At 44.0% G+C, this 14,529-nt stretch overlaps 1 protein-coding gene across 4 annotated transcripts in view; it reads right to left on the bottom strand.

Moving 5' to 3' along the window:
* Positions 1 to 14,529, bottom strand: part of WDFY4 (WDFY family member 4) — a 362,573-nt gene that overhangs the window by 57,953 nt on the left and 290,091 nt on the right. For all 4 annotated transcript variants that reach the window (XM_053667357.1, XM_053667359.1, XM_037167947.2 and 1 more), the window contains exons 48-51: positions 9,461 to 9,503; positions 8,234 to 8,353; positions 6,210 to 6,327; positions 5,269 to 5,378 (exon numbers count right to left, since the gene is read on the bottom strand). In XM_053667357.1, coding sequence (XP_053523332.1) covers positions 5,269 to 5,378; positions 6,210 to 6,327; positions 8,234 to 8,353; positions 9,461 to 9,503 — 391 coding nt within the window. The remainder of the gene's footprint in view (positions 1 to 5,268; positions 5,379 to 6,209; positions 6,328 to 8,233; positions 8,354 to 9,460; positions 9,504 to 14,529) is intronic.

Here is a 14,529-nt window from a genome sequence, read left to right as displayed (position 1 = left end):
ATGTACACCTGGGTCCCTGGTTAAGTATTTCAATTGTGACATTCTCAAATCCTGATCCAGTATGGGTAGGAAAACTATATTGAAAAAAAGACATTCAAATTTTAATCCATACCCACAAGAACATCAGCAACTGCATGTGCTCAAGGACATTTAGGCACACAGATATTTTTATAATACATGCTAGAAAGTCTATTTCTCCTTCCCAGTGGTACTGACCCAGAACAACCCACTGCCACAGCTAAATAATGGAATTGCTTGTGTGAGATGGCTGACAGCCTGCTCTCTTAATAGATATTTTTTTCTAGTCATTTAAAAATATCCTGTGTGAATGATTTCCTTACAGCACCCTGTAGGTACATCAGCTGATAGCTGCTGTCCTTTGTCCATCAAAGAGACAGTATGTGGTGAAAAGCACCTCAGCTTTGGAACCAAGCCAACTGGGATGGGAATTTCAGCACCCACTGCAGTGTGAACTTGAGGGAGTTCTTCAATCCCTTTAATTTTCCATGGTCTCCTCTGCAAGCTTGAATGATTGTTATGGGTGTAAAAACAATGTGTGTATGGGTGTGTGAGAGTGTGAGTGAGTGAAAATATCAATGTGGGTGAGTGTGGGTGTGTGTCAGTGTGCAGGTGAGTGTGAAGTGTGTAAGGCTGAGTGTGAATGTGTGTGTATACCCATGTGTGTGATGTACCTTGGGCAGTGCCAAGCCCACAGGAAGAGGTATGGGATGAGCACAGCTTCTGTGTCCGTTTCCTGTCATAGACTAAAACTGGGGAGCAATCCTGAGTATGGGCCTTAATATCAGTGTACACAGGAAAGGTAGCAAGATGCTCAAAAAAGAAAAAGGACTTAGAAATTATTGAAAGTAGAAGGTAGAGTGTAGGGGGAAGTGGAGAGGGTTAGGATACTGGGATGGGTTGGGGGCAGGGAAAACTAAATGCGTATGGGATGGGAATGGGAAATGGTTTATGCATCATTGGGACAGTTTTGTAGTGGAGAGTAGGACTTGGCTTTCTGTCAGCTTCCACAGAAAATGCAGGCTCCAATACCTGACTCAGAAAGCTAAGAGGTAGGGGTCCAACATTGGATCTGCAAAGCCCACGGACCAGTTCAGCTACATTGTCAGTCTTGCTCTTCTTGACTGAGGACAGCTGACTCCAGAGTAACCATCAGTTTTCCTTCCTATAGGGTATGGCCTTTTACTCAACAAAGAAAACCCATAAAGGCATTTTGAAAAACTGCTTCCTACTTTTAAGGGGTGGAGAGCAAACATATATGGAGCACCTAGAAATAGCCAAGCAGTTCTCATGCAGTATCTCACTTAAGTCTTACCACCAGCTGAGTCAAAAGAAACTGAGGATCAGTTATTCAACACTATACCAATTAGAAAGTTCGACAGCCAGGACTTCATCCCCAGTCTGTCTGACTCTATTATAGTGCATTTTTAACATGTCTCACTGAGTCAGTATAATAATAATTATACCTTTATTTCTGACATAACTCTGCCCAGATCTGGGACTAGCACAAGAGAGGCTCCCAGGTGAATAGCCTGGGCTGGTCAAGAGCAACTTGTGGCTCTCAGCTTTCTCTGCAGTTACCATATGTCTTACACAAAAAAAACAGCCATCTCACCTCAGGGGGTTCAAAAAACCCCCACTGCTGGTAACAGCTGACTTCACACAGGCTGTGACTTAATTAACACAGCACTTTATTTTTGCTTCTTATTAAATGTAGCAGCACCACCACCACTGAGCCCTCACTGGGGCGCTGGCTGCCTCGCTCTGCCCTGACCAGGCTGAGTCTGAGCTCAGACCTGGAAGTATCTGGTGCTCTCACTGGGGCAGAAACAGGAACCTGGCTATGGTCCCAGTAGCAGTGTGGCCTCCCAGTTGCTCACAGACACCAGCTCGACCAGGCAGGTGAGGTTCCCGAGAGTTACAGCATCCTGCAGGCAACCCTCAGTCCAGCAGGCAGCTGTATCACATCTCCAAAGGAATGGGGCCAACAGAGCATAGCTAACTCCTGTCTGGGTCACCCTGCCTGTGTGTGTCACCTGTTCGGGTCATACTGCACATAGCCATATATTCTAGATTTAAGAGTCTATCATTGTAATAAATGGTTTGAGGCAGAAAAACAAACACACACGGCATCAATTCTAGGACCTACTCAAACTTAACAAGGTATAAATGTGAAGGGAATAAAGCACAACTGACACCCAGGAGTCATAAAATGCCTCACTGCAATTCTTAGGCTGTGTGTGACAGCCCTCACGCTGGCCACATCTCCGCATGGTGCCCAGTGGGCAGGCTACAGTGCCCAAAGAACTCTGTGCCTGCCTCTCAGTGCATTAGCCCACCCTGGATTCACCATATAGGCACACAACTCCACATTGAAGGTACCTCCATGGCCAAGCCATCCTGCATAAAAATAACTCTGGCTCACTCACAATAATAACAGGCAGAGCTTGCTTAGTGCAGAATGGAAAAGTGTGCACTTTTTTATATTGATGCTTGCAGGTACATCTGGCTCTAGAACCACCCAACATTCTCCCTTTACCACTCCCCAGATAAATGAGAAAGACCTCGATGCCTGGGTTCTACACCCTCTCTACCATTTTTATTCTTTCCTGCTCTATTTTCCACACTGGCATTGGAAGTCTCAGGCTGTTGAGAACATAGAGGCTTTTTTTCTTATTACCACACAAAGGTGAGGCAAAGGTCTCTTGAAAAGAAATGGTCCTGCCCACTAGAAGGGAAGATCCTGAGCTCAGAAAGATGCCAGAACATTCCTAAGAAGTCCTGTGAAGTCCCGAGGACTTCAAAGGAGAGCTGGGCATGTCCCCCCCTAGATGTATCCTTTGTACCCACTCCCTTGAGAGCTAAAATTCATCTTTTATTTAAGGAAAAAAGCAGATGATTGGTTCTTCTACTAGTTCCAAAGGCTTGAACCAGTTATGACCCACTAGAAAAGGCAGTTAAAAATTGTTGAAAGCAATTTAGAAGTACACATGTAGAGCCCAATGTGACTTAGATGGGTCAATAAACCTGGAAAATCCTGGAAAAAACAGTCATATCAGACTTCAACATGGAAGAGAAAGGCTCAAACTAATGGCTCCAGATAGGCCATTATAAAAGTATATAATATTTGGCTCTGACATTCTCATAGTGCTTTATACCATCTCAAATCAGTTTGGACTGGTCACCAATGGACCAAACTGACTAAAATAAGATCAAACTAGTTGTGAATAGTTTCAAAGTGGCATTAACCCAGTATCCTTCTGGATTCACAGCACACTCTCTTCTGGCTCAGGCCACATTGCAGTACTTCAATGCCATCCAGACTGTTTTGAATTAGCTTAAAAGGAGATGAGGAGGAAGGGGCAGCTAGAACAAGTTTAGGCTTGCTCAGATTAAGCCTACCCTGATTGCAGCAGGAAGAAGAAAACTAACAATGATAAAATAAAGTCTCTAGCTCAGGGCTATACACTACATAGAAGGAAACTAAGTATGTAGTGTACAGCCCTGAGCTAGGGACTTTACCCAAAATGTGTCATTTAATCTCAATAGCCTGGTGAGGTGTGCATAATTAACTCCTGTTTCCTGAGGTATTAAAATAAGGTGTGAAAGATTTTGCATCTATTGAGCGGCAGAGCTGGAATGCAAATCTCGTGGCTGAAACTCTATTTCACTCTGCCCTCTATTCATGTGAAAGACTCTGAGTAACAGGTATAAATGGGCTTTAATAGATTAGAACATAGGACAAGGGGAAAAATTAAGGCTCCAGAACTCCCTAAATGGAAAGTCTTAACAAAATGCATCACCCTCATCATCAACGGTGATCATCATTTCTTGTGGATTAATGAGCAAAAGCTGGATGGGATTCCTGGCATGGAGTATAGCTCTGGGACGAACTGTGTTCCAAACCAAATGTACTTAAAATGCTGGATGCCTGAGAAAGGCTCAGGGGAAGCACATTTATTATTTTTGAGTGAATTTCCAGGGAGAGGGGTTATATGATGTCTAGACAAGCTGTTCTGTCAAGAAAAGAGAAGACTGTGCCAAGAAACAAAACACAGGAAGGTTTTTGCCCATTGGAGAAAGCAACTTGACCTTGCCTACTCATTCCTGCCCAGGACACAGGAGGTATCTTCATTGCTGACCTTGACTTACTCAGAGGAGTGATCATAAAGAGTGACCTTGTTGGTGAGGCAGACCAAAAAACATAAATCTTGGGATACTCATATTTCCCTTTGGCAAGGCTTTATTATCAGAGCAAGCTGTGTGTGTTCCATGGCCTGTTACCCACTGCAGTCATGCCTTGCTCTCCATAGGTCCTGGGCAAGGCCTGAATTAGGGCAGATCCTAAATTTGGGCATGTGCTGTATTTGCTGTGGAGTTGGAAAAGCCTGCGGGCTGCAGCTTGGCAATTTGGTGTTTGTCCCCAGTCAAAAGCTGTGCCCCTGGGACAACCAGAGAAACAGGATCCCAATGATGAGGTCAGAAGGGGATGAAAGAAAAAAAATCTCTGCTGCTTCTGAGGGACTCCAGCAATCCCACATGCATTGGACACCACTGTCCATTCAGACTTGCTCACTTCCTGCTCATATAAGGTAGCCAGGGAAAACACAGGAGGCCAAGCTACCCTTGAATTTCAGATAAACACAATTTTTAGCATAAATCATTATCTATCTGAAATTCAAATTTACCTGAACAAGTTGTAGTTTTATTTGCAAAATCTGGCAACCCTAAACTAGCATGTTTGTCTGTTTGTTCATGAGTAAGCAAGGTGATTATCTTCTTTATCTGGTTTAGCTGTTCACTTCAGTATTCAAATATTTTGCTTCTCCCTTTAAGCCTCTTGGCTTGTATTTAGAGTAGCTTTATGTATTCTGGTATCATGAGTGATATAGGTTTTATTCTTCCTTCTTTGTGTTTATTTTTATAATTTTTAAATACCTAACTTTAAGGAAGTCTTTAAGCATCCTGCTTTTCCATTTCTACTAAAACCTGTTAAAAATTTCCTGCATATCTCTCATTCCTTATATTTCAGAGTCTTTTTGTGAGACTGTTGAGCAGACAGACAGGTGCAACTGGTAAAAAGCAGTGTGCCTATCAGACAGCCAGGAGACTGAAGCCAGTCAAGTGAGAATCACTGGCTGGAGACTGGATTTCTAGCAGGGTGGGTCCTTGCCCCATCTAAGCCCAGCTGTTAGTCTGTGAGATATGCCTGGGTATGTTGGGGTGGGGGAGGGGAGTGAGGGAGCTCACCTGTAGAGAGCAGAAGGCCTGGGTAAAGGGTGGCATCCGGACCAGGTAGGAAGCAACGATGATGGCCGAGGAGTAGTGAGTACAGTAGTGGCACTGGACAGTCATATCTCCTGCAATGAAAAGAATTGCTTGGGTGGCTTTTCATGTGCTGGGGCAGGCTGCAGACACACAGACTGTGTGGTGCTCAAGGATGAGTGGCAAACATGAGTCCTGCTTCAGAGAGAATCTGCAGGTAAGCGGAGCCTTAGTGTTTTGCTCATATATGTCATAATTTGGCCAATGGTCACCATTGGTAAAAAGTGCATTCAAGACTCTGAGCTGCCACATCCCTCATGCCAAACACATAATAGAAAAATTTCTTATTAAGATACATGTATTAAATTTTAAGTGAATGGACCTAAAAAAAACTGTGAAGGCAGTTAAGAGCACAGTGACACATGAATAGGCAAAATTTGTAAAGGTGGTGTGCAAATGACCAAAGTTTGAGTCTTGGGATTTAAAGGTTATACTCTCGAATAAGTTGCTTGAACTCCCCGAGTTTTAGTGTCCTTTTTGAAATGATCCATTGTTTGCATGAGTGCAGGTTAGCCTGTGCTTAGAATATAGAAAGCATTGCACAAATGTTCATTTCCTCTGCCTTTCCTGCACCTAGGTATGGAGGTATGAACTGTTAGCATAATAGTTCTCAGTCCTGGCTGCACTTCAGCACAGACTTATTCCAATCAGAATTTCTAGAGATGGGGCCACATCATTAGTTTATTTTAAAAGCTCTCCAAGTGATTCTTACATGCAGCAAGGGTGTGGACCATGGGATTAAAGAGATCTCTGTTGAAGTGTGATTATTTGTAGGCTAAGTAATGGTCTAAATAGTTATCAATTATCATTTCAATGCATTCAGATGAAAAGCATTGCAGAAAAAAATCAAGCTGGAGTCTACCCACCTTCAGTCTTCTCGACTTCTTTAAACCTCTGAATAAATTTCAGCTTTCTTTCCTTGTTCTGGGCTCCCATGGGCTTTGAAAGGTCCCGAAAAGTCTTGGGATTTGTCAGGTTCAATGTCTAAAAGGCAGATGTGCAGCTCGAGTTAACTCCCCTAGGCCCTCATATGCCCCAGTGAGACTTCAGGAGCCATGCTCTTTAGTTTTATGGTTTTCTTTATTGGTTTAGTATCATTTGGTCTGACCCTTCTGGTGATTAGCAGGTGTGTTGAGGTTTTATGGCCCTGGAACCAGTGATCCACAAAGACTTAATAGGAGGGAGATGAAAAATGAGAGGAGGGAAGATAGAGTTCACACTGAATCTGTTTCAAGTTGACCCAAATCAGAACATCACCACCAGTTACTGAAAAGTTGTGTTCAAAAGAATTCCTGTTGTCTATGAAGTACTTGACACAGCCTTCCTGGAGAAGTTTGCTTCAATAGTTCAAGGTCCCAGTTTAAAACCAAACTGGTTTTCTAAGAAGTGAGAAATCCTCTGTTTGGGGAGGAAAGGAGAGGGGCAGCCTCATTTCTTGGTAGAACCACTCCCTTCTGCAAAGTGGAGGCATGGAAGGTCGCTCCTTCCTCTGCCCTCAGGAACACACAACAGTGGGGCCCTGAAGAGTTTTTGGGGCCAGGTGTCCACAGTATTTTAGTCTATTGAGATGTTCTGTGTGTTAGCAGAGGGACCACATGTTCCCCAGTTTTGCATGTGTGTGTAGAAGGAGGGGTTTATACCCTGCTCCCTTGTCACTAGCAGTTCCCCAGGGTTCAGTGCCTGTCACCATCTCACACCTGCAGAAGCCAGAAGTGGGCCAGGGAGAAGCAGGCTCTCTATGACCCCCAGGTGCCACCATATGTGGAGACCCACACTCAACCATGGCTGATTTTGCCAGGGCAGAACAGGGGTCATAGCTATAAGATCTCCTGATTCTTCAAAAGATCATTGAAATCCATATTTGGGGGAGAAATCTCTGTTTTTAAATGCTGATAAGTGATCAGAATTTGGGGCTAAACCAAAAAGGCTGGTAAGCCAGCACTTTGTAAAATGTGAGTTAAAATTCCAATTTGCAAGTTTTATTTTTGAAATACCTCATATGGTTGGTAAGAAAAGTTGTTCTGTGTTAATTGCCTTAAGTGGGGATGGGAGGTTACAAAAAACTAAGACCCCCTTTCCCAAATCCTGAGGATCAGCCATCTAAGCATCCCCAGGCAGGACTGGCTGGGGCTGGTCTAAACTAGGACCCAGACACCGTCTTCCCCTTACACACACACCCCCGTCCTGACAGCCAGAGCCAGGTGATGGAGAAATTGCTGCATAGCCTGGTCTTCCTTGTGTGACACCACCTTGGTTCAACAGTGTCAGCTCTCCTCCTTATCCCTCCCCTGCTGAGGCCCAAGACTAGAAGCCAAGAAAGTGAATTATCTAGTTTTGTCATCATCCTCCTCTATTGCTACATGTCTTACTCCAGACACCGGGCCAAGTGTACAGACCATCACTTCAGGCTAAAGTTGGGCTACAGTGGAGTAGCTCATTCTTTCTCTGTCCCTGTGTCTCTCTCTTACTCTTGTCTTTCCTTTCCACAACACCTCACCCCAACACACACATACCATTGGTTCTAAGAAAAATTCTATGGCTCACTTCATGTGAAGGACCATGTTGGTCCACAATACTGTCTCAGCCAATGAGTATCATTTGCCCTCAGTGCAGTGAGTAGCCAGGAAGCCCTCTGGGGCACATGTTAGCTATTGTCCTAGCCATGTTGATGAGCTCACAGGTAAGATCACCTTCCCACAGGTGGGGCTGGACAGGAACCCAGGCAGCTAGACTCGAAAGCCTCCTCCAGGGTGAAGAGCTGACATGGAGCAGCTTTGGGCCCAGGTGGACTGAACCTTATAGCAGAGGCTGTATGCTGATTTAGGACACTTTGGAAGTCAGAGTCAGGATGCCTCAAGAAGCCTGCATAATGTCCATGTGAATGCCATACCTGTGAGGTGTAGTCAGCCAGGACCCAGGGAAATACTGGATATTGCATGTAGTCATTGTAGGTCCTTCCAGCCATAGTGTTGAGGTGCATGAGATATTCAAAATTGCTGATGTCCCTTTTCTACCAGAAGAGACAAAGAAAGGATAAAGAAAACACAGTTGGCATCTTCCTGAGGACCATGGGGTCTAACTCCCAGCCTTCTGCAGGAGACCCTCACTATGCAGGTGAGAGCAGGCAGCAGCCACTGCCATTGTTCACCATGCACCTATGCATTTTCCATGTCATTGCAGGGAGACCAGGCTCATTCCAACGTGGATGGAAGCAAATATAGTCTGGAAGCAGGGACTGTCTGAAAGGAAGTATAGCTCAGCAGCTTGAAGCCAAGGACAAAGCATTCCTTTGTCTTAACTGTTGGGTGGGATACTCAAAGTTGGTTAAATTAATAGCATCAATGTTGTGTGGGTAAACTTACTGCTGACCTCATTATGATTGAAAAAATAAGTTGAGGGGACTTTGTAGTCAGAGAGGAAGAGGCCCTCACCAGTGGGCTCATTGATCTGTCCTCTTAGACTTTAGGAACTTTTTTCCATTGTCTTTGAGATAACACTCTTAGGGCCCTAAAATGTACAGTTACAGATGGAGAAAGGGACTACACTTGGGAAAATTTCATCAAGGGCAACTGGTGAATGAGCAGTCCATTGGAATCCCACATCATCTCTGACATGGAACCTGTATGCTGTGGTCTCTTTCTTTACCCTGCTCCTGAGTGACAAAGAATTACTTTCTTGTTGCCATGTAACCTCTAGGATGGGTCTTCTTGGGGGTCTCTTCTTTTAACTGAGAACCCTAGGCTCAAGCCAACTCATCAAGGTTGGGAGTCAGGTGCATCCCCCCAGGACAAGAAGTGAATAGCATGTGCTCCCAAACTACGTCCATTGATACATATGTGTACACCTTCGTGGACAGAGCATGCATATATGCACACACACACACACACACACACACACACACACTCCATAGCTTCAACTCTGAGGCTCAAGAATTGTCTTCAATCACTGAGATATTTTCAGGAGACTATTTGGGACATTTTGGTAAATTAGAAAAACAAGATCCTTTCTGATTCATTCACATGCTTTCTCTTTCCATCACTGGGGCCTGAACTATTTTCTGACTTACAGTCCCAGTGGGCTTCCTCAAACCCAGAGTCCTCTAAGGGGGTCACTGTACCTGCCACCTCTGCAGCATGGTCCTGTCAGAGCCAGGATATTTCCTGTGGGACAGAAAAAAATGTCAGCGACCAAATATCCTAAGGCATAAGCATTAGAAGACATGCGACATCCAGGATTTTGTGGGGATAGGACTTGCAGAAGATAGACTTCTAGAGAACATAGCAGTTCTTCCACATTATTAGCATCCAAGCTCTTCATGACCCCACCCCACCATGTTGAAGGTGCGGTTCTTGCAGTCACTGTCACACTTATGTGGCACTTATGCCAGAATATGCCACTGCCTTAAGTGTAGCCCATGTAGAGTCCCAGGGTCATGCAGAAGCAAGCTCAGGGCCTCATGTGGCACATCAATTTCCCACAAACACATATCAGCTTTCTTCACCATTGTGAATATAATATAGGTCACATATATTAAGTGAACATAATATATGCACGTGGTTTAAAATGCAAACAATATAAAACACAAATATAAAATATGGGTTTCTGGACTACCTCTCCCACTTCGAAATAGCCATAGTTAACAAGTTTCCAGATGAGTTTTTCCCACATGCCTGTCTATATGCTCATATAGTTTTTAACTGATGATGAATGGGGTTGTCTCATCTGTGCAGGCCTCCACCTGCTTCACATCTAACAGCACCTTGGGGCATATTCACTCCTCCAGCAGCAAACACCACAATATAAGCAGGTTCAAATGGGGCGAGCCTGCCTCTGTTGTGGGCTTTGTCCTAGCAAATCATATTTCCATGACCACCTTCAAACATGAATCTCTGAATACTCTGTCTCCATGAGATAAATTTCTGGCTGGACTACCACTGGCCTAAAAAGTCAATATTTTTGTTTTCTATATAGTACCAAATTGTCCTCTTAAAAGGCTGTGTTGACATATGTTTCTATAAATGTATTTAAGAAATACAAATTAAACCAAAGAAATACCATTTTTGATGAATCTGGCAGTGAAGGGTTAGAAGTGTTTCAAGATCCCATGTTGGGAGGATGTGGGGAGGAAACTTCTCCATGTGAAGTGTCCCTCCTGCTCAGCAGGGAGTTGCACAGTCCAGTTCCTTAGCCTCTGTTTTGCTCCTTGGCTCCTTTTCCATTTTGCTTCTTTCCCCTCTGTGTCCTTGAGACTCTCTCTCTACTCCCAAGACCAGGTCTTTGCTCAGATGCTCCACCAAACCAAGCCAAATCATGTTCTTTCCAGACATGTCCTCTGCCTCAGTGCTGTTCAGGCACCCATGCCCCCCCCCTCCATATGCATTCTATGTCCACCCACATGGACTGGGCCAGGATCCCAGGCCTCTACCTAGATAAGACTGGCTCCCCAAGCTCCCCAGCAGAGGCAGCGTCTCATGCCCCCTCACAGCACGGCTGTCATATCACCTGTCCCAGGCTCCCAAGCCCTCCTCATTCAATTCTTTCCTAATGGTTTTCTAGAAACAGAAAGCAACTCTCAGGCTGGGATTCACTTCTTCCCCACTATAGAGAAATCACTTATTTGGTCCATTTTATCCAGGTACAGAACAGAGGCAAAACACTTTTATTTCAGTCTGCAAGGGCTCAAGTGAATATCTGGTTCTCCTGATTCATTTATGAGCTTGTCTCTTACCCCATCCCAAGTGGCAGGGCACTTTGAAGGTTATTAATAAGAGCAGAGCCAGGAATGGAGACAATAGGGTCAACTCCTTGAAAAGGATGTGTGCTGAGCCTTCCTGAGGATGTGGAGTTGATATAGCAAACACCAACTGCTCCTCTTGCTAGTTTATTTTAGTATTATCTAATTTACAGGGGGTAGCAGAGCAAAATGTGCCTATTAGGGAGAAAGGTTCTGTCATTTTCTCTTTCAGAAAGGGTTCTAGAATTTTACTTGTGGTCTTTTGTGACATTGCCACCAGCTAGAATTCTGTGTAAAAGATAAAGGCATTTTACCATCCCATTTCTCATTTCATCTGCTATGAGCTCCAAGGTAGATCCATCAGTTTGTTACCATCAAAAAAAGGACGCTATTGCCAGCTGTGCCAGAACACCTAACTGAAGGTGAGCTCTTTTTTTTTTTAAAGTCATATGAATCTGAAGGCGATCACAGAATTACTAGTATAGTCTATGTAAATTTTTCAAATTCCTAGTAATTAAAGTATTTATTTAACAATAGATAAACTTCATTATTTCATCAATATAGTATAACTTTCATATTAAACAAGGTTCCAGAGATGGCTCTTGACTTTTCAAAGCCCCCCTACTGTCTGGGGCAGGCAGCGTGTGAAAGTGCACTGGCTTTGGAGTCAACAGAACCTGAGTCCAAGTCTTGCTCCCACTACTTGGCTGCTCCGAACTGCTTTTACCTCATCCTTTGAACATGCAGATCACATCTGTCACACCTGCGTGCTGACTGTGGGGAACAAGTAGGATCATAGCAATGGAAAAGACTATCACAGGTCACAGATGTATGCACAGGGCTCCCTCAACTGGGCAGAGTTCCAGTGGCTGCTGATGCTACGTCAGAGCAGGGTTGAATCTCTTTTACTTTGAGAGGAAGAAAAGTGTGGTGTAAGAGTGAAGACTTACTTCTGGTCAGACCTGTCTGGTTCTGCCAACAGCTTTCTGTGTGATCATAGACTTATTGTGCCACTTGTAAATTAGATAATACTATTATGTGGTCTCAGGGCCCTCCCTACTCCTGTGCCCCTGGTTTGCCTCATCATCTTGCTCTGACTCCACTGCCTTGGATTAGCTCCACCCAACTCATACCTTCACTCTACCTTCTACTCCACTATGAGCCTGGCCCCCAGAGAGAGACAGAGTTATGGCCCAGGAACACTTCCTTCCTAGAAAAGCTGGCAGAGAACCCTGGAGGGGCCTTCAGAGCATGGGTTATCCCAGACCCTTTGGCCAAATCTTGTTGGAGTTTGCACGTTCTAAGTCCGGAAAAAGAGGTGATCTGGGGCCTCTGCCTATCCTCCTTATCTCTGGGACTAGGGGACAAGGGCAAATACTTAGGCACCAAGAAAAAAACAAACAAACAGATATTCAAGAGCCAGGAAACTGGGGGTCTTGAGCTAAAGTGGACAGATTCAAAACTCCTGCCTTCTCTCCAAATTCTTCTGTGTGTCTCCCATCTGTGAGATAGCTATGAGGACATGGTGAAATGGGTTAATGAGGAACTGAGAGGGGTCAAGAAAACATAAGCCAACCCTGGCTGGTGTGGCTCAGCATATTGAACCCTGGACTGTGAACCAAAGGGTCCCTGGTTTGATTCCTAGACAGGGCACATGCCTGCTGGGTCGCAGGCCAGGTCCTCTGCAGGGGGCGCTGGGGAGGAAACCACACATTTATGTTTCTCTCTCTCTCTTTCTCCCATCCTTCCCTTCTATCTAAAAATAAATAAATAAATAAATATTTTTTTTAAAAAGAAAAGGAAACATAAACCACATGAGAAGAAAAGCCATTTGTGTTGGCAAACTGGACATTTGCCTGATAAGGAGTTCAGTTTCTTTCCCAGAACAGGACAAGTGTCTTGAGTATCCTGTCCATCCTCCCACCTGTGCAAAGCTCCAGAATAGGGAACATATTTGCTGAATGATTCTGGGGAGACAGTCTGTGGTGCAAGAAAGTTTTCCATGAGTAGTCCAGAGACTAGTCATACAGACACACTCCTTCTACTCTTTTTCTCCTGAAAGCAAATTTGGGTTAGCCTAGTTTTCAGATCCAGGTTATAGGTCAATAGAAATCCATGAAAAGACAGACATATTTGCAAACCAGAGATTTTCCCCTGTATTCAAAGAATGTCTACCCTTTCTGTTATAGTTTCCTGACTTTCTTCATTTTTCTAACATGTAGAAATCTTACATATGGTCCTAGACATAATAATAATAATAATAATAATAATAATAATCACCTAAGGCATTACAAATTGCAGTCTCTGTCATCTTAATTTTTACAAAGACTCATGCAGTAGCATTCTCTCCATTTACAAATGAGGAAATGGAACCAAGGTGAGGGAGAGAGTGGACTAGGGAAGTCTGCAATGGCTGGCTGAAGCCACCCCAAAGCCTGGTGCAGGGCAGGTACCCGTGCACTCCATCTCAGGCTGTGCAGGGTACCTGCAGGAACCAAACCTTGACTCTAGAACCTGAGTCCAAAGACAAGCTCTTTCCTCTGAAGAAGAAGAAGAAGAAGAAGAAGAAGAAGAAGAAGAAGAAGAAGAAGAAGAAGAAGAAGGAGGAGGAGGAGGAGGAGGAGGAGGAGGAGGAGGAGGAGGAGGAGGAGGAGGAGGAGGAGGAGGAGGAGGAGGAGAAGAAGAAGAAAAAAAAATATATATAGAAAGTCAGAGAGAGAGGAGTAAGGACTGAGTGGCAAACACATTGGGGCTGTGAGCACCCATGCATAACCCTGGAAAGAGTGTGTGCCCAAGGCTGTGTGACCAGAGGTGGCCTGGCCAGGCACAAGTGCCCACAAACCAGGAAGAGAGAGCTTTGTGGAACACCCAGGGACCACACTCATGGACCCATACAGAGCTTGCACGCCTCAGGAGACCTTGAGCCCACATCTGTAAACCTGCCCTTCCACCTGCTGCAGCCAGCAGAAACAGAAACTGGTTTGGCCAGTTTGAAACCTGCAAGAGGGTTTTTTTGTTTGTTTGTTTGTGTGTGTGTGTGTGTTTTTGTTTTTTTATTTTTTTAAAGTAAATTTTTATTTTTTTATTTTTATTATTTTTATCTCTCAATTTCTTTTATTTCTCTTTCTTTTTTTTCATTTTATTCCTTCTTTTCTTCCCAATTTTATCTCTTCCACCTTCCTTAGTCTGCTTTTTTTTTTAATACCCACAAATGAAACAAAATCCCTGAACTGTGAAAAGACTACAGTTGGGCGCAACAAGGGGGCATCCCAACAGCTGAGACAGAGACAAATTTCACTTTGCTATTACAGAGAACCTGCAAGATATCTACATTTGTATTACAATTTTTTCATTATTCTTACATCTTTTATTTGAATAATATTTTTGTATTCCTCTTCTTTCTGTCTAATCTTCTTTGCTTGGCTGGTTATATTGTACAGTTACACAGGTTT

The sequence above is a fragment of the Artibeus jamaicensis genome, unplaced genomic scaffold (genome assembly GCF_021234435.1).
Source record: "Artibeus jamaicensis isolate MK-2021 breed Jamaican fruit bat unplaced genomic scaffold, CSHL_Jam_final contig_468, whole genome shotgun sequence".
In the NCBI taxonomy this organism is placed as follows: domain Eukaryota; kingdom Metazoa; phylum Chordata; class Mammalia; order Chiroptera; family Phyllostomidae; genus Artibeus; species Artibeus jamaicensis.
Note: the sequence above shows the minus strand (reverse complement) of the source record. Positions and strands in the feature narration are given on the sequence as shown.